Below are 23758 nucleotides of genomic sequence, written 5' to 3' on the forward strand. Positions count from 1 at the left end.
AGCCTCAGACTAGCCGCTTCCTCGTCACCTATTCATAGTCACATTCATTCAGTACGCTTCTGCCCTTATTAAATATGGAAGCGCGAGCGTTGCCATACACAAATATGGCGGCGCCTTCCATACGCGCACATCTAGGGGGAGGAGTCTCTACAGACTACGATGATCTATGGACGTGCCCTTTACAAACATGGCGTCCCCTCACACAGTGCCTCGCACTGCCCTTTTCAAATATGGCGTCTGTTGCTTCAAGCGCCGGAAGAGGCCGAAGAAGGTGACCCAAAAGACGACGCAGCAGGTCTCCTCTTGCTGACGTTCGGTGCTGCCATTGGTGGAGATTGCGGTAGTGAGTGCGGCTGTGCTCCCGGCGGCTTCTCCCGAGATCTGGCGAGTGCAGTGACAGAGCAAAGAGCAAGATGGCGGCGCCGGGAGGTGAGACTCAGGTAAGTGAGTGCATGGAGCGGGCCTGCCTGTGTGTACAGGGGGAGCAGCCATAGTGGTGGGGAGAGAAGCCCGGGACTGTGCTGTGATCCGTGCCTGGCACTGCCGCCTCCATCAGTGCAGCCCTCACAGTGTCACATGACTGCTGGGCAGCTTACCCGTCTCACCCTGTGCTGGGGGGAAGACTACCTGTGGAGCTCGGGGAACTACAACTCCCAGCATCCAAAGCCTGTGTGATGGTGGCTCAAAAAGTGCCGAAATATGGTGATATCTAATATTGCCTGGATATGCTATGTCAGAACATAGCTGTAGGGTGGGGGGAGAGGGCGGACGGTAAGGGTCTGATCGCTGGAGACCCCACCGATTGTGAGAATGGGGTCCTCAAAGTCCCCGTCATGCGTGTGCACTGCTGCTCCATTCATTTCTATGGGGCTCTGGAAAAGCATAGCGGAGCGTACAGCGGCAGCGGACCCTGTTGTTGTGATCAGTGGGGGTCCCCATGACGCAGACATTGCCTGCCCTGTGGAGAGGGGCTATGCCCTTGTTATGGGGCGACCCGTGTGAAGCGGATGTCCTAGGAGAGCGTCCGTCTCTGGTAGCGCCGTTCGTCACCCGGAGTCCCCCCGCCTCCTGCAGGGGCGGTGGTTGTGCCAAGCCCTCTAGAGCCGGGGCCCACCTTGCTTGTGTGGAGCCGGGGCGGTCTAAGTAAGGTCGGTCTCACAAAACCAAAATTGTGGATTCCACGAGCGTTTGATACGTGGTAATGCGCAGTTCAATCAAATGCATTGGATTACGCTGGCAGAATACAGAACGCAGCATTTTCTATTTTACCGTAGAATCTTCGCCCTAGAGCTCATTGTTCTCTACGGCCGCGGATATACCCTGTACGTATGGGCTGCGGGTATCTGCGTCATCGCTTAGCAATGGCGTGGGAAATGCAAACGAAAAAAAGGTGTATTGCGTGTGACCGCCTGCGTGAGAACGCAGTCACACGCCGGACATTACTCACAGCTGGAATCCGCCTCCCCAAGGGGATTCTGCATCCGGCCATGTGAGCCCGACCTTAAGGTACCTTCTCACAGGAGGGCTGTCAACCCCACAGAGTGACCACCGGTGAGGTGCCCGCTAGGTATTGAGTTTCCGCTTACCGGAGGAAGAGTCGCTGGTTGATCCAGCGGTCTGATGTGAAGCCACAACGGTTCGTGTTTGAATCTGAACCATAGTTAATCCGTGAAAAGGTCCCCTAAGGCCACGTTCACACGCACATATGCAATTTTTGGTTCATGGACTAACGCCGTTTTTACCGCACGCGTGGACACTTTGGTGATTGTACGTGTTTTTATTTTTTCTGTCCTCCGTTTTACATCTGCATTCATTGCATTTTTTCAAGCGCACTAAAAAAAGCAGTGAATACGCGTGTAATATCCGTGTTCATTGCGTCTTACGCTCCTATAGGCTTTCAGGGGTGATTTGTGTTACATGATATGAACCAAAATAAGGCATGTCGCGATTTTCTATATGGTTAGAAAATTCCCCTGTGTGAATGGGCCCTTAGGTTCCCCACACTGAAGTCCATAGGTGTTGTAAGTGCATGCAGCTCTATTTGCACACCATGTAACAGTCAACTACGACCTGAGTGAGGTCTGACTCAAGAGAAGACGATGGCGATCCGATCATGTGACCGTGACGTCAGCACCTCCCTCGTAGCCCCATTACTTGCACCATGTAGCCTGAACACAACTTCCTGTTAACTTCAAGTTACTGGCAGGATTTGGAAACTTTTTGGGACTGAAGAGGTCGCCTCATGGAGGAGCCTGGGGACAGTCCACATCCAGACTGTCACCTTGCCAGGGCAAGCTGCACCATACATGTAATATTACATGGCGTGTTTGGAAGAATAACTTTCCATGTATGGGCCGGGTTCATCTGACCAGGAGAGCCACTGTTTGTTACAAGGGTCTACTGAGTGAGGGTCCTCATTCTGACGCTCATTTACCTTAACGGGGTACTCCAGGACTTTGAACTATCTTCAGGGATAGTTCATCAGTAGTTGATCAGCGGGGGTCTACTGCTTGGGATCAACTGATGCCCATGTCAGCCTGGACAGGGCTGGGAGCAGATAGCACTGCCTGCAGTACAGTGGCCTGGATTGGTAATGCAGGCACAGCTCCCATTGAATTCATTGCAATACCAACCCTGACCTCTGCAGTGTTGACGGCACTATGTGCTGTCCACATTGACAGTGGTGCTAGGGATCCCGAGCAGCGGACCCCTACAGATCAACTATTGATTCCTGAGGATGGATTATTAACCCTAAAAGTGCTGAAGACACCCTTTTTAAGATGACTTTATAATTGGTTTTTATTCTTGAAAACTCCATAAACGGCAATTCCTTCATCTATTCCTAGTACTGGATTACAGGCAGATCCACTATAGTAGCGCAGGGACGCCACGGGGTCTTCCCTACCACAGATACAGACTGGTTTATAAGATTTCTCAGAGCAGCGCTGGGTAGTTAGGACCCACCTTGTCTATTAGGGAATTGGGTATGCAATTATTTTTGGCCAGTCTGCACATACTCATTAACCACCATGTTAATATGTACACCGCTGCACCCGCTTCGTGTTTTGTCTGGACACCGTTCAGCTATTTTTATGGTGAAGCAATGCTTACTCATTAATCGGTTCCTCCTTCCGTAGCAGAAAGGTGTGCGAGATGGGGCTGGAAGTAGCGCCGGACTGGCGCATTTTTGGAACGGTTTCCTGCTGGACACATGGGTCATGCCTAGTCAGCACTAAGGCGCTGGGCAAGCTTTGCTCATGCGTTATGGCGGGCGATGTGCAGCGCGAAACCATGCTGGCTTACGGTTTCTCAATTTTTAATTGTTTATGCCATGAAGTTTTGCAGAAGTTTACCTGCATCAGATGGGAATAAAATGACGCCAGTTACATGCATCAGGCCGGCTTCACCGCGCTCTGATACAGCATTCAGCTTTATGAGAATGTTATGTGGATCCCAAATGGCTATTTAAAGGGACCGATCACCATATATAATATTGCAAATGGTTTCCGGACCCTCCGCCACTTCCTTTAGTGAATCTCCAAGCACTGAGAATGCGTCGTGCAGCACCAAATGCGAGCTGCATGTAATCCCTGCCTCAGTAGCGATGGCGCTATGGACCTGGTCAACGATATTGTCAAACTGTCTTGTGCTGCCGGATGAAATTCTTGCACATAGAAGGGGGTCTTAATTGCGAGATCCCTCCTCTATAAAGTCCAGGTTTGCCTTGTTTGTTTTCACTTTGGTTATTTTCTCTTCTGTGCATGATGATCGTCGCAGTCACAGCTAGAATGATGTGAGGCGAACCGGAGGTCTGGAAAATCTCCCTGGCGTGATCCATCCAAATCTAATAAACTCCTGGGCCATTTACATGTATTAGCTGTAATGTGTACTGGGAGGTGATGGGCAGGGTGCGGCGCAGGCCGGTGGGGGGGTTTGGCTGCTTCATGTTGTAGTATCACGTTTTGCAATAGTACTTCCTGCAGCCATGCCCAAAAAGTTGGAGTGGCAGCATGGTGCAATGTTCACACTGCATCCTTTGCATCGGCATAAAATCCTCTCCACGGCCTATCCAGCACAGATCTGAAATCCAAGTGCATAAAGAAAAGTGACGTTTGATGTGATTCTGCATCAGGAAATTGGCGCATAGATTTGGCCACGGAAAAAGGGCTAAATCCATGTGGGCATGCAAGTGCATAGGCTGAAATCAGGTCCGCTGTGGATTTAGAGGTGCAGACATGGGAACGTACCCAGTCATATCCATGCCGGATCTTCCCTATGTGGATCTGATGCTTAAAGGGGTTGTCCCGCGGCAGCAATTGGGGGTATATACTTCTGTATGGCCATATTAATGCACTTTGTAATATACATCGTGCATTAATTATGAGCCATACAGAAGTTATTCACTTACCTGCTCCGTTGCTGGCGTCCCCGTCGCCATGGTGCCGTCTAATTTCAGCGTCTAATCTCCCGATTAGACGCGCTTGCGCAGAAGGGTCTTCTCCCTTCTCTTCGGTCTCGGCACGAGCGGCGTTCTGGCTCAGCCCCCTTCTACGCGTCATCGCGTGGCTCCGCCCCGTCACGTGTGCCGATTCCAGCCAATCAGGAGGCTGGAATCGACAACGGACCGCACAGAGCCCACGGTGCATCGTGGGTGAAGATCCCGGCGGCCATCTTGGCTGCAAAGAAGAAAGAAGCTGCAGAAACGGGATTCGGGTAAGTAAAATTATTATTTTTTTTTTATCACGTCCCTTGGGTTTGTCCCGCACTGAACGGGGGGTCTATTAAAAAAAAAAAAAATGTTTCGGCGCGGGACAACCCCTTTAACCTACAGCAGAGCTCTGGAGCTGAGCCTCTGAGTCCTGGCGTGGACTTTCATGCAGATCCGCATATAGATTTAGCCCCATTTTGCGCCAATAATTTACTTTTTTTTTTCTTCTTTTCCTCAATTTTAGGGCTTCCTTTAGGGCTGTCATCTGATTGCAGCCTTTTTGTGGAAAAAAAGGCACAAAGTGCTTTTTTTTTTTTTTTAGATCTTTTTGTAAAGGGACATATGTGTATGAACCCTTCTTCTTAGGTCCATGTCAGATTTGGTCTGCCTCTATGGCAGCTCCATGAACTCTGTGTGTGAGCTCATCCACAGCCGGAGGGAGCGTTACTGGTGGTAATCCTGCCCGCATTTGTTACGGCCCGCTCACGTGGACGGTCGCTGCGCTGGACACTGGGCCTATTGTTCTGCTGCATGTTCCAGAAAAGCCGTACCGTTATGTTGTGTAAAGGGAAACTGTCATCAGTTTGGTGCCACTCAGTATAAAAATACTGACCGGCTTCCTCATTACAGAGAACTGTGCTAGTCTGCGCTGCCGCACGTCACAGAAAGCAGTTTTATAAAGAGTCCGTCTCAAAGGGTCTGCTGGGCGGTTCCTCTTCAGCTCCTCCCACCACTATGATTAAAAGGGTTGTCCTATCACAGACACTCCTTTTTTGGATGCAGCCCCCAGCACACTTATCTGACAGGCAACTGTAGAATTACATGATGACCATCCTATCGTGCAAGGGCGACTCAAAGGCCGCGAGTCTGTTCCAGATCATGGAGGAGGGGGTGCTTAGCTGGGTACCCTTCTCTGACATCCATTTATCCTAATGGCCATGTGAACAGGTTGTTTTCTAGGACGGCTCCTTTAAGAGGTCTCCTGGGGCAGCATGAAGCAGGTGACAGGGCAGTATGAGAGTGCATAAGGGATTTTCTTAGTATCCCTGTTAAAAGCCATTGAATGGAAGCCTCTGCTTACTAAATATCTGTCCTGGTCATGTGATCATGCAGATGCCCTGCTCGTTACGAAACACCTGAAATCTGTAGGGTAACGAGCCATGCACCTGCGTGATGTCACACGATGATTAACCCTTGGAGGTAAATTATGAAAGTTTCCGTGGGATGACAGTACTGCCGGACTTGCACAAACAGGTCATATTCCGCATGCGGAAGACCTGTAAAACATTGGGGAAAGTAATTGCAGAAGATCGCAGATGCGATCGGTTTTTCGCGCAGACTTGCGCAATGCACAGTGCATCGTCTGCGCGGAAGAAAGATTTCTCGCTCCTCTCCAGACAGCATTCTGGCTTTTCTATCTATTTTCCTATGAAGTAGTGAGCGATTCCGCCGCTCATAGGCAATGTTAATTGTGTATGGGCATTGGAACAGTCGCATCCATTGACTTCAGTGGTGGCTGTCTGCCCAGAAATTGCGCTAAAATAGAGCATACTGCGATTTGTATTTTTTTCTCTTCTGCTCATGGATTCCGAAATTCCTACTCATGCTTTTCAATGCCCGTGTATTACCACGTATCGTCCCCGTGAAATCTGCAATTCAAATCTGCACATATGAGCCCAGCCTAAGCGGAGATCCTGAAACTTAAGGAAATGGCCCACTCAGGTTAAGGGTATGTTCACATGTAGTGGATCTTGATGTGGATCACGCGCGGGGAAAAAACGCAGCATGCTCCATTTTTCTGTGGATTCCACAGGGACGGCTTCCATTAAAGTCAACAGAAGCCGTCCTGTCCGCTGCACGCCCGCAGCTGACACTGCGAACGTGCTGCGGATCTGTGGGAAAGCAGGAGATTTAAAAAGGGGGGGGGGGGGGGGGAGTACAACAAACACGCGGCATACCGGACAGCGTGCTGTGCACATCAAACATGCAAAAGAAAGAAGATCCGGTCATAACGGAGCAGACCCGCACCCTGTCTAGACTTGTGAGTAAATATCTTTTTTGCCTCATGTGGGCGGGCGGGCGGGTGGAAACCACTGTGGGATTCCACACTCAGAATCTGTGCATGCCTGTGGACATGAGGCCTCAGGCCTCATGTCCACGGGCTAAATATGATTTAGGATCCGCATCCCATAGCGATGCATTGACCACCTGCAGGTAGATAAATACCCGCGGATGGTCAATAAAAGTGAATAAAAAAAAAAAAATGGAGCGTGAAAAAATCTGGACCATGCTCCATTTTCGTGCGGGTCTCCCGCGGGCTTCTATTGAAGCCTATGGAAGCCGTCCGGATCCGTGGGAGACCAAAATCAGCATATACTCACCCGCTCCAGATCTTCCCTTCTTCGCGGCTTCGTCTTCTTTCCGTCGCGATCGGATCTTTTTTTCTTCGGGCCGGCGCATGCGCGCGGCATGCAACCGACGTGCCATGCACACCCACCGGGCCGAAGAAAGAAGATCCGGACGCGACTGAGAGAAGATGAAGCCGCAGCGAAGGGAAGATCCGGAGCATGCGAGAGGTGAGTTAATTCTTATTTTCAGTGCTCATGTCCGCGGGCAGGAGGGACCCGCTACGGATTCTACATGGAGAATCCGTAGCGGGCCTGATTTTCCCCGTGGACATGAGGCCTTAGGCTGAATGCCTGCGGAATTCGTGCTCAATGTCTGTTTATAGACATGCTAGATTAAAAGATTCTCCACTGCCCACGAGTGGAAATCAACTGCGGAAATCCAGCTCGCGGGAGAAAATCGCTGCATGTTCTATTGTGTGGAGAATCACACAGACAGCTTACATTGCAGTCAACGGAATCCGTCCGTCCCGCGATACTTCCGCAGTGAGTACTGCAGAAGTACTGTGACCAAAAAAAAACACAAACCTGGTGTTTTTGTTTGTTTTCTCCCCCCTGAAGACTTTAATCATGTGGAATAAATACTGCATTATTTATTAATAATAAGGAAGATGGAAAAAATACAGACACCCCTCCTGGCCCCCGTCACAGGCCTCTCACAAGCTAAGCCAGAAACCTCCTGCACACTGATGAGGGGCAAACACCCTGAAAGAGCTGTCTGTGTATGGTTGCTTTGGAAAGCGCAGCACCAGCGTCCACGAGCGGAGAATCCTAGCGGTTCTCCGCTCGCAGGATCTAAATCGCGATTCTCTACGGTGAGCCTATCTGTTAGGCCGTGGATAGTGGGGCTTGCAGGAAGACTATTCTTGGTGCCCATAGCAACCAATCAGAGCTGAGCTTTCATTTTACCTCCGCAGTTGAAGATATGGAAAGGACTGCGGTTGCTATGGGCAACGACTGTCTTATTCAACAGTTTTGGTAAATGAGGCCCTTAGCTTCTTCCTGAAGATGAATTAAAAATGACAATCATGTTTTGCATATTTCTTATATTTTTGGTGACATTTTCTCTTATTCTCATGACTAGTCAGTGTAGAGAACATTGGGGTGAGGTACAATGGCGGCCGGCTCACTTTGCAGTTATGTCTATGTGGTAATTCTGGCACGCGGCGGTTGCTTTTCTTCTCGTGACCCGTGTGCTCCCTTGTTGTTCGGTGTCAGCAGGATTTTCTCTGTAGTGAAATAATTTCTTGTCCGGGTGTAACACAGCGGTTCATTATCGTGTACGGCTGTAGAGTTTAGCCAGATTGTTTAGGGTAAGCATGTTGTGGGTCTTGGCGAGAATGTCCAGGGCGTAGGATGGAAGGCCCTGGGGCATGTTGGTCTGCTACTGCAACACCCAACATGAGCAAGTAGTGGTGGTGGGGGGAAGTAGGCCCTTTATCTGTCATTGTAGACCACTCCGGGCAAGAACGTCACTAGAAAACACCCCAAAAGTTAGCTGGCAGTTGGGGATTCTTATTTTTGGCTGCTTTTCTCCTAATATTCACTCGGTTCCTGAGGTAATAATGATGGAAGTATTGTCTGTGGTGAAGCCAGACCCCAGTCTGGTCATTATAGAACAGCGTACAGATATCGCGGGACCCTCTACTATAAGGGCAGGCTCATATGAGTGTAATACGCAGTGAATGAAGTCAATAAAAGAACATTGATTTTCATTCACTCCCACTAGCGTTTTTATCGCATATAATACGCGTGTAATGTATGCGCGCCACTTATATTCAATGTCACTAAGCGACAGCGGGAAGTGTAAGAAAAGAATTCAGGCTGCGCATGACGACGTGCGTAAGATGTACCGTCATGCACCGCGCAAAAGGTCTGCTCTACGCAGTGATATGCCTGCACACTGGCCGGCTCACATGGCAGTAAAACGCTGCGCTATACACACAGCTTTATGCACATACACCCGTGTGAGATGGCCCTTGGAGTGCGTTAACATGTAGTCGAAAATGGTGCTGATTTTCTACAGTGGAAAATCGTCTCTAAAATTTGCATCAAATGCCAACAAAAAGCCCCATAAAAACCTGCCATTGCTGCTGGTTTTTATGTGGTTTTTGATGCTGCAGCAGATTTCACCCTGTCATTTGAAAGAGCGAAATCTGTTGCAGATCCTTTTCAAAATCCACACTAAGGACTCCTTCATACTGGTGAGGGCGATATGTGTCCATGAATCACGGACAGATATCGCACTTTTTAAATTTCGTCCCAGTTCTGTTGCAGGTTTTCTGCTTTGGAAAAATCTTCACCGTTTTTTGCTACGTGTGAACCTACCCAAAGGCCCCCCCCGCACACAGATGTCTGCAGGAACGCAGCGTTTTTTAATGCTGTGTTTACTGCGGTTTCAGCAGCGTTGGCATGCATTCTGCCGGCGTTTTGGCTGCGTTTTCAGCACAGCTAAAAATGCAGCCAAGGAAGCTGAGAAAAAAAAAATCAATACTCTTCTAGTAGGCACCGTCCTGGTCCCTGACGCTTTTCTCCGGAGCTCTGAGCAGGGTGCCGGCCACTTGTCATCGCCAATGGAGCATCTTTTGCTAGTGACAGGGTTTGAAGACCCTGCCTCTGATTGGCTGAGCTTGCAGCCCTCAGCCAATCAGAGCCTGCACTGGATGCACCAATCACAGCCATTCATTGAATGGCTGTGATTGGCTCCTTGAGCGCTCGTTCTGATTGGCTCAGCCAGCACTTAAGGAACTAATCAGAGCAAACTCATATTGGAGGTGGGGGCTTCAAACCCCGTCACTAGTGGTTGGCAGCGTGCCCGGAGCTCCGGAGAACAGCTGCAGGGACCCGGGCAGCACCAGCTAGATGAGTATTACTTTTTTTTCTTAGGTCCTGTAGCTAGCACTTGCGTTGAGCGCTGCCAAAACGTGGTACCAAGTTGTGCAGCGCTGAAACCACTGCCCATTCATTTCAATGGGCGATGCCGGGCTGAAAACGGCCAAAGATAGAACATGCATCGCTGTCAAAGCGCAACGTTGAAGATGCTGCGTTTTGACGCTTGTGTGAACAGCCCCATTGAACACCCCCACCTATGTGAGGGAGGCTGAAGTCAGAGCACAATGCCTTGCAAAGAGCTGCCCCCTTTTTTAGGAGCAATTTTCAACCGCCTGCAGTTTGTTGTGGTCACGTTTACTGGCGAGGTCCCATGTGTGCAGCAGGGACATGTGCTTTGATACTTTTGTGTATAGGTAGAGATTACCCCTTAGGGTAGTTCATATCACCTAGGGAAATAGCGGGGGTGCAGATAGTTGGACCTCTACCGCTTTGATATTGATGACCTATCCTGAGCATAAGCCAACATTTTTAAAAGACTTTTAATATCGCGTTCACAGTAATGGGAAGTAAGCTTCAATCCTATTGGGACCTCTTTCCCCATATGCTGACTATTCTTACTGTAGTATTGCAACATACAGCTGTTTAACCCCGTACTGCAAGAGCTCAGCACCTCATCAGGACAAATTGTTTTTTAAGAGTCCATGATTTATTTCAGTGGGTATAAATCACTGTCTGAGAAATACCAGTCCTATGTACGTCCGCTCACAGTACAGTACTGGCAGCTCTTGTGTGGACCCATCTGCCTCATCCCAGTGAGACCCCCTACAAGTGGTTCTATAGACTGTCACTGCATAAAAGAGACCATTATCATCCGCCACTGAAAATAGCAGTAATGTTTCCACCTTCTGTGCTGTAAATCATCCCATTGGTTTTGAGTTGATCCTCACACTGAATATTTGCTGTTTTTTTTCCCCCTTCTACAGGCCAGCCTTAATGGTTCTGTGGGGACTGAAGCAGCCATCGTTCCTGACCAACAGAATGCACAGCAGCAGCCGCAACAACCGCCACCGCCTAATGCATGGCAGGTGATTAAAGGGGTCTTGTTCAGGTAAGTGCTTTCTTTTAATTGTCCCTGCTTCAATGACTTGTCCTACTGCCTGCAAAGTGATTATCTCTATACATCACTGGAGTTATGATATAGGCACTAATGACTCCTTTATTGACCTCATCCATAGGTCCATGATGTGTCAAAAGTGCACCTAAGCAATAGTTAGAAGTTCCAGGGTCATGCTTAGAGTTTTTCTTGCAGAGCATTCTTGGGCTAGGGCAACACTTCGCGTCACCAAGCATTGTCACCCGCTAGGAACGCCACCACTGTCTGATATTGTACCTCAGCTACAATCAAGTGAATGATGTTGCGCTAGAGTACTAAACACATCCTATGGCCAATAGTGGTGCTGTGCCTGGGAAGGAAACGCAAAGCCTTGCTTTCTAATTTAATTCAAGAGGTGTCCAGATTGAGTTTTATGTTTGGGTAAAGCCAACAGCTTAAAGGGGTTTTCCCACTACTGGTAGCTGCTAACCAGGACCTGTGCCTGCTGCACTAATCACTGGTCACAGCAGTTACCTTCTGTAGTCCATGATTGGCTACAGTCATGTCCTGATCAGCAGCAACCAGGATATTCAGAGTGTCTAAAGCAAGCCCTTTAACCACTCTACATAATACTAATGCCGTGCCTGCAGTTACAAGTGCTGGCCACTACACAGAGGTCAGCAGAGGCTTCCGCTCCGACTTCTGTGTTATTGCGGTGCTGACAGTATGCACCCATTCTGCTGATCGATTGGGGTTCCCATTAACGGACCCCGGGTGATCAACTATTGATGACCTATCCTGATAAGTCATCAGTAGTATTATCTCTGGAAAACCCCTTCAATCTTAATCTATTTGTGCAAGTGCTTCCAATTGAAGTTCTATTTAAAACCTGGCTGCACAGGCTGTAGGTCTGTCCACCCCTACTCTAAAGGGACCTTTTGGTCCCGGAACAAAATTTTTTACTTGGAAGCTGGAAGAGGGGGGAAATATTAACTGCTGCTGTTCTTTGCTGCCATCCTCTATGATCCACCGGTTTTGGGTCACGTTATTAGTTGTCTTGGATGGCTACTACAGATTTCTAATCCAAACACTGCATTAGTTTTGAACTACCCATGCACTACACTTGCTCTGTTTGGCCAGCAGTGCTCACATGATCAGTGCTGTCCAATCTGAGGACAGCGCATGGTGTGCATTAGGTAATGAGAAGATTGTGGCAGACATATTGGACAACTGGAAATGGGCCCTGGTATCGGCAGATTAGAAGGTCAATGACAGAACAGGTAATATACCCCTTTCCTTTCCAGACCCTGGACAGAATTTTGTCCCAGGATTGGAGGGTTGAAGTAAACGTGTACAATTGACACGGCCAGATATTTTGCTATTATATGACTTCCGCTAGTGATTCCAATTTGCCAGTAATTTCCGAGTTCAGTTACAAGTCCAGGTGCAGCCCAGCAATTCAGGGTAAATGGGGATCGTTAGCAGCACTCATGTAATGGCACCCTAAATAACACCACTAAATATGTCAGCTAGGGCATGTAGCTGTTTCCCTTGCAGTTGCTCTTTCATGGGCTGTGAAGCCTCCTTCAAGTGCCTTATTTTGGAATACATCCAGCTTTTACGTAATGATCTTAGAGGGACACATCATTGTGCACTGTTGTATTTTGTGTGTGACCAACAGGTGGCGATAATGAGCCTAGGGTGAACATACATTATACCAGTGAGTGGGCAGTGAAAGCTGTGGAGCAACTGCTATCAAAAGCTTTTGTATGTAAATGTTTTTCCACTGTCCTCTTCACAAAACTTGATAAGCTACCGTGTTTCCCCGAAAAGAAGGCACTGTCTTATATTAATTTTTGCTCCAAAAAGGGCGCAGTGTCTTATTTACAGGGGAAGGAGGCCTTATACTCACCTGGTCAGCGGCGTCCTCATCTCACAGCTGAGCTTCTGCTGGTGACGGGGCTTTAAATACACCACCTCCAGCAAAGCGAGTGCTGTGATTAGCTAATCGAGCGCCAGCAGCCAATTACAGCTGGCACTCGATGAGCCAATCGCAGCCATTCGGTGATGTCATCTGTCCTTTCTGGGGACTAAAAAAGAAAGTAAAAATAAGTTTAAAAAGTTCTAACTATTAAAAAAAAAAAAGTGATAACACTTTTGCCATATTTATAAAACCTAAATAAAATAAAAATACATATTTGGTATCGCTGCATCCGATTTATCAAAGTAACGCATTATTTACCCCACACGGTGAACGTTGTAAAAAAAAAAAAAGCGCGCCAGAATTGTGCATTTTCTGGGCACCCTGTCTTTAAGAAAAAAATTTTATAAAAAGCTATCACAGTCGTATATATTTAAAAAATGATACCAACAGAAACTACAGGACGTACCGTGCAAAATGAGCCCTCACACAACTATGTCAATGGAGAAATAAAAGTTATTGCAGACAGAAAATAATTTTAAAAAATTTATTATCTTTGAAAAAGGTATTACAGCAGAATTTTTTTTTAGTAATTCTACTGACCCATAGCATAAAGTTATGTCATTTTTGTTGCTGTTGGGTGTGGGCCGTAGAAACAAGATGCACTTAAAGATGGCGGATTTTCGTTTCTTTTTCCATTTCTCACCACTTTGAATTTTTTAAAAAAGTTTTTCTGTACATTATATGGCACATTAAATAGTACAACTCATCCTGCAAAAAGCAAGCCGTCAGACAGCCGCAACGATGGATACATAAGAGTTATGTTTTTTGTTTTTTTTTAAAGGGGGGGGGGAGGGAGGAAAAAACGAAAGGGGGGAAGGAAAGGGCCATGTCCTTAAAGGGGTTGTCTCGCGAAAGCAAGTGGGGTTAAGCACTTCTGTATGGCCATATTAATGCACTTTGTAATATACATCGTGCATTAAATATGAGCAATACAGAAGTTATTCACTTACCTTCCCTGCGCTGGCGTCCCCCTCCTGATTGGCTGGAATCGGCACACGTGACGGGGCGGAGCTACGTGATGATGTGTAGAAGGGGGCGGAGCCAGAACGCCGCTCGTGCCAGACCGAGCCGAAGGCAGAAGACCCTTCTGCGCAAGCGCGTCTAATCGGGCGATTAGACGCTAAAGTTAGACGGAGCCATAGAGACGGGGACGCCAGCGCAGGGAAGGTAAGTGAATAACTTCTGTATGGCTCATATTTAATGCACGATGTATATTACAAAGTGCATTAATATGGCCATACAGAAGTGCTTAACCCCATTTGCTGCCGCGGGACAGCCCCTTTAAGGGGTGAAAGAAAAACAATTGAATCTACATCACCATATTCTAAGATCCATAGCATCTTCATTTTTCTAGCAACATATCTACTATGTAGCTTTGTTTTTTGCAAGCAGAGTTGCAAATTTTATTGCTACTATTTTGGGGTACATGGACTGCATTTTATGTGTTTTGGAAGGCGAAAAAAGCTGTTTTTAAAATGACAGAATTGCCAAAAAAACGAAACTCATAATTTTTTTTCCTTCCGCTTTTGCTTAAATTCATTCAAAAACTGTGGGGTCAAAATAGGTACTACACCCCTAGATGAATTTGTTAAGGGGTCTAGTTTTCAAAATGGGGTAATTTGTGGGGGTTTTCTATGGTTTGGGCCACTCGAGAACTCTACAAGAGTGCTATGGGGCCTAAAAGGCCTTTAAGCAAAATTTATGTTCTGAAAGCCACTGACTACTCCTTTTATTTTGGGCCCCGTTGTGCATCCTGACATAATATTAGGGCCACAATGGGTATATTTCCGAATACAGGACAAACAGGTGTATCCATTTTGGGGTGTCAATCCTCATTTTCATGTGCACTATAGAAAACAAATGTCTTTAAAATGACATATTTGCAAAAATATGAAATTTTATTTTTTCTCCTCTAAATTGCATTAATTCCTGAAAAAAAAACTGTCAGCTCATGACACCCCTCAGTGAATACATTAAGGGGTGCAGTTTTTAAAATGGGGTCATTTGTGGGGGTATCTATCATTCTGACACCTATGAGCCTTTGTTTTCCTACACCAAGCCAAGATTGCAAAGTGTTCCTCAAAATGCAGAAAAGTAATGTTAAATTTGTACGTCTCCTAAATGGTTTAAAAAAACACAAGTTTTTCAAACATGCATTTAGAATAAAGTAAACAGATGGAAATATATAGCTTAGCAAACATTTGTACAGTATGTTTGCACATATTTGAGATTACAGTTGAAAATGGGAAAAAATTGACAATTTTTTTCAAAGTTTTCCCAATATTGGCACTTTTAATAAATATACACAAGTTCTAACTGTCTATTTTTACCCCCTAAATGAAGTACAACATGTGGCAAAAAACCAATGTCAGAATCACTTGGATATGCAGAGCCTTTACGGAGTTGTAATATGTTAAGTGACACATGTCAGCTTCGTCACTAAGGGGTTAAAGGCACTTGAAGATGTGATTAATTGATCACTAGGCTAATAGATTGCATCACTTATATAGTACATTGTACTTTGCCTATAATATCAGTCTCTTAGACGAAGGCAGGGCCTAATATTCTAAGTTACATGGCAGACGCAAAGACCTTTGTCAGGCCTTCGGCTACCATGAGAATGCGTTGGTACCTTGTGCTTGCGTTGTGGGGTGCCAATTGTTTGCAGAGGTTTTTCTGTTCCTGACAGTTACAGCAGGAGCCTGGCCATCAGTAGTCAGCAAAACCACCACCTTAAGAAATGTATCTCCTGGTTTAAAGCCCATTACTGAACGCTGTAGAGAGTATATTAATTAGCGTTCAATAAAGGGTTAATAATGGCTTCACTTCTCTTCTCTTTTACAGGATCTTTATCATATGGGCCATCAGCAGCTGGTTCCGCAGGGGGTCAGCTCCCCAGGACCAAACCACATCTGCTGGGGCACCCCGACCTCCCAGCCGAAACCTCTTTCCTAAAGAGACATTAATGGTATGATTATGTACTTGATGCACTACTATAGTGTACTGCGCTACTACTTGGGTGGTGCCACATTTTACTAACAAGAAATCTGTAATGTAACCTCTTCCTGCTAGATTAGCCCTAATGTACCATGCCTTGACAAGGGTCAGGAAGCCCTTCGCTGACCTCAAATCGCAATCAATTCTGCCTCCTGCTTAAAGGAATCTCATTGAAGGCGATAACTAAAATGCAGCCCTGGTGCATGCCAAGATTTGGGGAAATAAGGACACCCATGCACACCCCTGCACCATTTACTACAGTGGGACCATTTGAACTCTGCATTCTCTTGACAGTCCCATTAATATGAACAGAATGGATGTCTATATGTGCATCCTCCGCTGCCCGCCCTTTGGGACGGATTGGGGCTGCATTCTAGTTATTGCCTACATTGAGACAACCCCTTTTTAGGAATAACCAGTTGCTGGGGTAGTGCTATAAAATCTCATTCATTTACTCGTTACTAAAATCTGAATCCACCATGTCTGAATTCACCCTGAGGCTGGGTTCCCACGGGACGTATTCTTGGTGGAAATCTCGTGGTTTTGCCGCAGCGACTGTGGCTACTGCGGTCTTGGGTCTGTACAGCATGTCATTACTGCTGACCATGATGCAGAGACTGGGGTGGGGGGGAGACATAGAGAAGTAGGTGAGTGTGATCGTTCTTTTTATAATCTGGAACAATCAACAGCTCATTTGCCATAAAATCAGTGGCATGAGCGGACATGCTGCAGGTCTATGTACACTGCAGATGTTCTACGCAGCAGTTAAATCTGCACATCACTGCTGCCGTAATACGCTGTGGATCTTTGCGCACAAATCGTGGTGGAAAATATGTGAACGTGCCCTTGTAGTTCTCCCTTCAGGATTCACTGTTGACTGTATATATTTGTATTCCCGCAGGACCTCTACGTGTTCCTTTCAGAAAACGAACATTTCACAGAGTTTAACTCCTCTACAGCCCTTTTCTGGGAGCAGCGAGACTTGGTGTACGGGGACTGGAGCAGCGGGGAAAATGGGGACGGCTGCTATGAGCAGTACTCTGAAATCGGTATTCCTGAGGTGAGCGTTTACTTGGTTTTTTTTTTGTTGTTTGTTTGTTGTTGTTTTTTTTTTTTTTCATGCGGCAGGCTCACTAAATCTGGAAGCTTTAGGCTGGGTTCACACAGGGCGGATTTGCCGCGGTTTTGCCGCGCGGAATTTCGCCGCGGCAAATTCGGGATTAGCCAGCCATGTGGACGAGATTTCTCAGAAATCTCGTCCACATGGGACGGCCAATCCGCTGTGGTAAGTCCGGCTGAAACCGCAGCCGCGGTTTCAAAAGATGCAACATGTCTATTTACTTTTCTTTTTTGTTTATTTTCGTCGCGGCCGCGCTCTCCTCTATGGAGCGCCAGCCGCAACGGAAAAGCGAGCAGTCGGGCCGCTTCAAAGCCGCCGCGGCTTAAACCGCTGCGGTTCTCCCGGTTTTTGCGGTGGCCAAACCGCGAGATTTCCAACGGGAATACGCCCAGTGTGAGCCCAGCCTTATAAGTTCCTCAGGCCTCATGTCCACAGGGAAATTCAGGCCCGCACAGATTCCCTGTGCAGAATCCTGCAGCGAGTCCCTCCTGCCCCGAAGACATGAGGCCAAGAAAATACGATATACTTACCTGTCTGGATGCTGCGGGTCTCCCCTCTGTCGCGGCCAGATCTTCTTTCTTAGGCCCAGCAGATGTGCTCAGCACGCCAGCAGTGTGCCGCGTGCATGCACTGTGCACATTTTTTTTTTTTAACTCCTTCTTCTTTCCTGCGGTCCCGCGGTACAGCACAAATGCAGCTGTGCCGCGGAACCAGATGGCTTCTATAGGAGCCATCTGCAGGAAAACCACGTGAAATGGAGCATGCTGCGGGTGCTTTCCCACATGTGCAATCCGGGTGCCAGGGAAAAATTATATCCACAGGTATTTAATTACTAGCGGGTGTCAAATGATTCTCTATGGGCGTGGATCACGCGTGCGGATTCTATTTTGCCTGTGGACACTGCATCTCACTAAGTCTACATTGCAGTTTCTGGCTTTTTTTTTTCTTTTCTTTCCCATGCCCAATTTTGGATTTGCGGATGTTTCACCCCCACCCCCCACGCCCTTTTTTTCTTTGTTTTTAAGTACAAAATCTGTCTTTCAATTGAGTAAGGGTTCTGCAAATAACCTAAGGAATGTATTGTGTAATTGCTGTGGATTGGACCCTGCTGTGTTATTGGCTTGTATAGCCTGTTATAATAAGTTTAGGCACAGACTCCAGCTGGGTTATAATATGCTTTTTCTGCATTGTTAGCGCATTCTAAGCTGCGTGAAGCCAAAGCAGAGATGGGAAGTATAGCTGCAGCATATATTGAGATTCTCAGTGAAGTTGAAGTCTTTCTAGGTGCAGGGCAATGCACAGCATTTCTGTGTCAAAAACTTTTCCTTCCAAAGATGCCAAAGTTTGGACCTTGCATTCAGACATCTAGAATTTTTTTTTGCATTTTTGAATCTCACAGACACCACAATGGGTGACACAGGAACAATGGGTATAGGCTGCTGCCACTAGGAGGTGTGACACTAAGAACCAAAAATTAGCTGCCCCTAAGTAGGCTATATTCGCCTACAGGAACTGAGCTAAACGGCTTTAACTTAGTTTTAGTAGGAGGCAGACACATATCTGAGTCTCCAGATCTGTTCTACCTTGTGTTTTCGTTCAGTCAGTTCTTCCACCGTTTATAATTTGCCTTTCTGTCCCTATCAAAGAGGGCGAGACATCTCTTTCCTCCTCAACACTAGATGAGGGGACAGTATTGAAAACCTCAGGCTGTCAACCCTCACTAGCGTACGACCTTTAACGTAGGGGAACAGACTGAAGGAAAGGGACATTTCTGTTGTCCCACTTAAAAGAGAATGGTCTATGTCAACCAGCTCCTGCCCGCTTAGCAGAGCGTGGTGTGAAGCAGTGACACCACCCCTTTGCTCCTTTAACAGTCAGAAGAACTTCCAGGCTTCAGAACAGGCCAGTATGTCCCTGTTGCAGGTCCTGGCTGCATCTCTCTTGTTCCCTACCTTCTATGTACCCCCACCCACACAACTTCTTTTAAACTCGTTTTATTGAACAATATATGTCATACAATATATGGATGAATAACTTTGCATACATCATAGGCTCTTCAAAATCAAGGGAGAAATACACAGGTACTTTGCGCATCATATACATATAAAAACGGTATATCTGTTCATCTGTCCTCGGTGTTAGTGAAAATCAGCGATTAGCACCCGCTTTAGGAAGCAGACCTAGACATAGCTCCCCTTAGTAAGCATTGGAACAGATCTTGTGTGAAGATTGTATCTGTCGAACCACACCATCGCCCCCACACCTTTAATAAACTTTTCTGAACATTTTCTATTTTTATAAATTATTCTCTCGTACGGCAAAGTAGAATTAACAATATTCTGCCACTTTGATTGCGTCGGAGGGCGCCTGGCCATCCAGTGTAATACCTTGGTAAGGAATATCCTATCGTGGATTTGCCAGTTCTCCTAATCTAGAATACCCAACAGACATATGGCTGGATCAAGTGGAACCGGTATTCCCAATAGTTGGCTTAAGAATTCTGTGACCTCTCCCCAGTATGTGTGAATGTCTGGGCAGCACCATATTAAGTGATTGAAATTTGCACCAGGTGCCTGGCAGCGTTGGCATTGGTTAGTAGTTATCCTGTTCATTTTATGAAGCCTGATCGGTGTCGGATAACATTGGTGTGCAATATACAATTGGGTTAATTTATTATTTGCAGCTGGTGATACCATGGTATATGAAGACATTGCAGAATCCCAGTTCTCGTTAGTGAGCGGGAATAAGCTCTTTCCATCTCTCCATCAATGTCATTGGTGTATCAGGGAACTTGGAGTGTAGTAATTGGGTGTATAATACCGATATCAGGCCCTTGGGTATGTAGTATGGCTATCAGTGGGTATAGAGAGAAAGGTTGCCTGGGTTCTGGGAATTGTGTTGCGAGGGCATGTCTAAGTTGCAAATATCTTTAAAAAAAAAAACCGCTCTTGAAACCTGGTACAACTGCTGCAACTGTTCAAAGGAGGCTAATACCCCGTCAATATATAAATGTTCCAGTGTAGTGATGCCCAGGTTTACCCAGAACTGTCTATCTGGCAGATTCACTAGATGCGGAAGCGCTCTATTATCCCACAGGGGGGTTTCCAAAGGGGTACCCTCCTGTTTAGTCAATAACTTTCATGCCTGACATACATTAACTGCAAGTTTATGAATAGGCTGCATTTGCCTAGTCAGCAGTCCTGGCTTTTCCAAAAGGATCCAAAGTGAGATCTTGGAAAGAAAAAAACATTAAATGATGTTCGGAGTTTGGTAGGGGGGGAGCCTGACAACCAGGGGTGAATGTATCTAACCTATCCTGCCAAATAATGGAGCTTAAAGTCTGGTAGTGCCATTCCCGCCATCTCCTCAGGTCGCTGCAGGGTGTCCATACCGAGTTTGGCTCTAGATTTCCCCCAGACAAATGATACTCTTAGCGAGTTGGTCTTGTTGAAAAATTTCTGCGGTATGATTATATCTGCGTGTTCTAGACAATATAAATATTTAGGGAGTATTATCATTTTAATAAGGTTTATTCTGCCAGCTACAGAAAACGGCAAAGAGCTCCAAGTCTTAAATTTAAGTTGCAGGGACGCCAATAGGGGGGCAATGTTCAAGTCAAAGCTCAGGGTGTGGTCTCTAGTGATATAGATCCCAAGATATTTAAATTGAGGGGTGACCTGTTAATTGCAGAATACATCTCCCATCTGCCATTCCTCTGGTTTCAGCGGCCTAAAAGCAGACTTCTGCTAGTTAATGTGTAGACCTGAAAAACCTCCAACGCCATCTATTAGAGAGAGAGCTAGCGGCAGAGTGCATTTGGGGTCCGACATGTATAGTATTAGATCGTCTGCATATAACCCTATCTTATCTTCTCTAGGCCCAATCTGAACACCTTTGTATGATGCATGTTGTCGGACCCTCACTGTCAAAGGCTCTATGGCAATAGCAAATAGGAGGGGGAAGAGCGGGCAGCCCTGTCGAGTCCCCCTATGCAGTGAGAAGGAGGTCAGGCCATTCATCACAACCCTGGCTATCAGAGATCTGTACAGAATAGAGATCCACTTAACAAAATGAGCCCTCGCACAACCATGTCCACGGAAAAATTAAAAAGTTATGACTGTCAGAAGATAGCGACAGAAATATATATATATATATATATATCTTTGAAAAAATAAAAAGTAGTACATTTGTTTCTATTTCGCTCCACTTAGAACTTAGTAAGAAACAGCCGGCACCCACATTGTATGGAGCAGGACGTAACTGTATGCCCTGCAGAGTTAAGGGGTTAAAGGGCAACAGATTTTCAGAGTATTTTGTGCAGACCCATGATCAGGGCATGGAAGTAGTCTCTGTTCTTATTTACCACAGGTACTGGAGGGAGTTTTTTCGATAGTGTGGAGAGAAACTTGTTTCTCCCATGGTCTTCTCCCTTCGACTATCCTCTTTTCTCCAATCTGGTTTGGATGCAGGCTTGGCACTCGGCTCGTTTATAAAGGACCAAGTATCTGCTTTATCCATTCTTTTTCAAAGATCATTGGCATCTAAATCCCACATGAATACCTTCCTCCAGGGTTTAGTGCACAGTCCTGTACAGATCCACTACTCCACCATGGATCTTAACCTGGTTTTAGAGGTTCACCGGTCTTTCCCCTTTTAAGCCTTTACAGGAGATGTCTTTGCAGCTCTTTTCGCGGAAGGTGGTTTTTCTTCTTGCAGTGATATCCATGAGGAGAGTGTCTGTTTTGGTGGCTCTTACTTGCCGCTCCCCTTTTTTTTGATCCTTCATCAGGACAGGTAGTTCTGCGTCCTGTTCCTTCATTTCTCCCGAAGATTGTTTCTGCATTTCAGATCAATAAATACATTGTGTTGCCATCCTTCTATTCCTTTCCAATTCGCCCAAGATAGATGGACCTTCATAAGTTGGAGGTGGCAAGGATCACTTGCTTTACCTGTTGGTCACGTTCCTTTCTCAGACACACAGATTTTGTTTGTCAGCCTCAACAATGACTAGTGGATCCGCTCAGCCATCCTCAAGACATTCCACATGAAGGAACAGGACCCCCCCCTTCGGGACTGTGGTACACACTACACTTTCAGTGGGTGCTTTCTGGGCAGTGCGTCACTAGGCTTCGGTCCTCCACCCCTGCAAGGCTGCTACATGGTCTTCTATCCACATCTTTTCCAGGGTTTACAAGGCACACACTTTTGCTTCCTCTGAATCGGGCTCGACCACAATGTTCTGCAGGCCGCAGTTGCGATGTCTGCCCCCTGAGATCCTTTTTCCTCTTCCTCTCCAAGGGACTGCTTTAGAACATCCCTTGGTTCTTGTGTTTCCCAGTGAAGCACTCGAGAAGAGGATTTTTGTACCTACCATAGCATTTTTCTTGTAACCTTCATTGGGGGAGACTGCAAAAATATGTATTCTCTTCTCCAGGACTGATGGGTGGGTGCCTCCTAAGAGATATCTGATCAGTGAAGGTCTCAAATGAATGGAGCGGCAGTCTATGGGACTGCCAGAACTAACTGAGCATTTGTACGCAGCTATCAGCCAGTTTCATAGAGCTATATGGAGTAGTAGCCCACCTGCTCCATTCACACAGTGAAAATGGGACCCTGTATTTGGGATTAGTGGGGTCTAGCAGTCAGACCTACACAGATCAGATACTTATTCGCTGTCCAGCGGATGGGGTGTAACGTTTGATCTTGGGATAATTCCTTTAACAGTGCGCTCACATATAGCGTATTTTGGTGCAAATCCAAATATGTTTCATCATTTTTGGTGCAGATCTGCACCAAAATCTTTCTTAATATCTGCACCATTTGGTATAGTTTCGGACGCGGATCTGCAGCAGACTTCACCCTTTCAATTGGAGTGAAATCTGCTGTGGGATCTTTGCAAATTGTTTTTTGCTGTGGCTCCACACAATTTCTGCTGTGCATGAACCTACCCATGACAGGTTTCTATGGATGCTGTGTAAAGTAAGGGAGTTTAGGGTCTTGTATGGTTTGGTTACTGGCATCTTACATTGACATTAACGTAGAAGCATTAAAGCTTGTTCAGAAGTACAGTGAAGTAGCTTCCAGTTCCTTTTTTATTCAGAGACCTTCTTGGTTGCAGTGGAAAACTACCCTATTTTAGCTTTTTTCTATTTTTATAATTTTTAACTTTTTTTTTTCTACTACTTTGGAAATGTGTTCAAAGGCTGGACTCTTGTGAAAACTGATTTTTGCTTTTTGGTCTTAGAAAGTCCAAGAAAATGGCACCTTCTACATTCATGTATACCTGACAAAGAGCGGCTTCCACCCAGATCCCAGCCGGAAGAATGTACATCGGAGGCTGGCCACAGTCTATACATCTCGCAGTAAGGATTGAGTTTTCTTTTATTTCTTTACCTGTTCACTTGTCTCTGCACTCCTTTTCGATTTTCCATCTTGGTCCTGACTCTCATGATTCTCTTCTCACCTCCCCACCACCTCCACCTCTCTTGCAGTGCTTAATAAATACAAACGCAAGCGATTTCTCAAGACCAAAAATCTCCTAACGGGAGAAACGGAAGTGGATCCGGAGATAATTAAGGTAAGAGGCAGTCTTGTCGTAGCTGTATCGTTGTGACTGCAT

General features: G+C 46.4%; 1 protein-coding gene across 1 annotated transcript in view; it reads left to right on the forward strand.

Annotated features, from left to right (window-relative positions):
* Positions 1–311: 311 nt before the first annotated feature.
* Positions 312–23758, forward strand: part of CLPTM1 (CLPTM1 regulator of GABA type A receptor forward trafficking) — a 34392-nt gene continuing 10945 nt past the window's right edge. Inside the window, exons 1-6 of the mRNA XM_066581160.1 lie at positions 312–440; positions 10929–11053; positions 15867–15990; positions 16921–17079; positions 23384–23501; positions 23631–23716. Of these exons, the coding sequence (XP_066437257.1) occupies positions 414–440; positions 10929–11053; positions 15867–15990; positions 16921–17079; positions 23384–23501; positions 23631–23716 (639 nt within the window). The 5' untranslated portion in view covers positions 312–413. The remainder of the gene's footprint in view (positions 441–10928; positions 11054–15866; positions 15991–16920; positions 17080–23383; positions 23502–23630; positions 23717–23758) is intronic.

This window comes from Eleutherodactylus coqui, chromosome 10 (genome assembly GCF_035609145.1).
Source record: "Eleutherodactylus coqui strain aEleCoq1 chromosome 10, aEleCoq1.hap1, whole genome shotgun sequence".
Taxonomy (NCBI): Eukaryota; Metazoa; Chordata; class Amphibia; order Anura; family Eleutherodactylidae; genus Eleutherodactylus; species Eleutherodactylus coqui.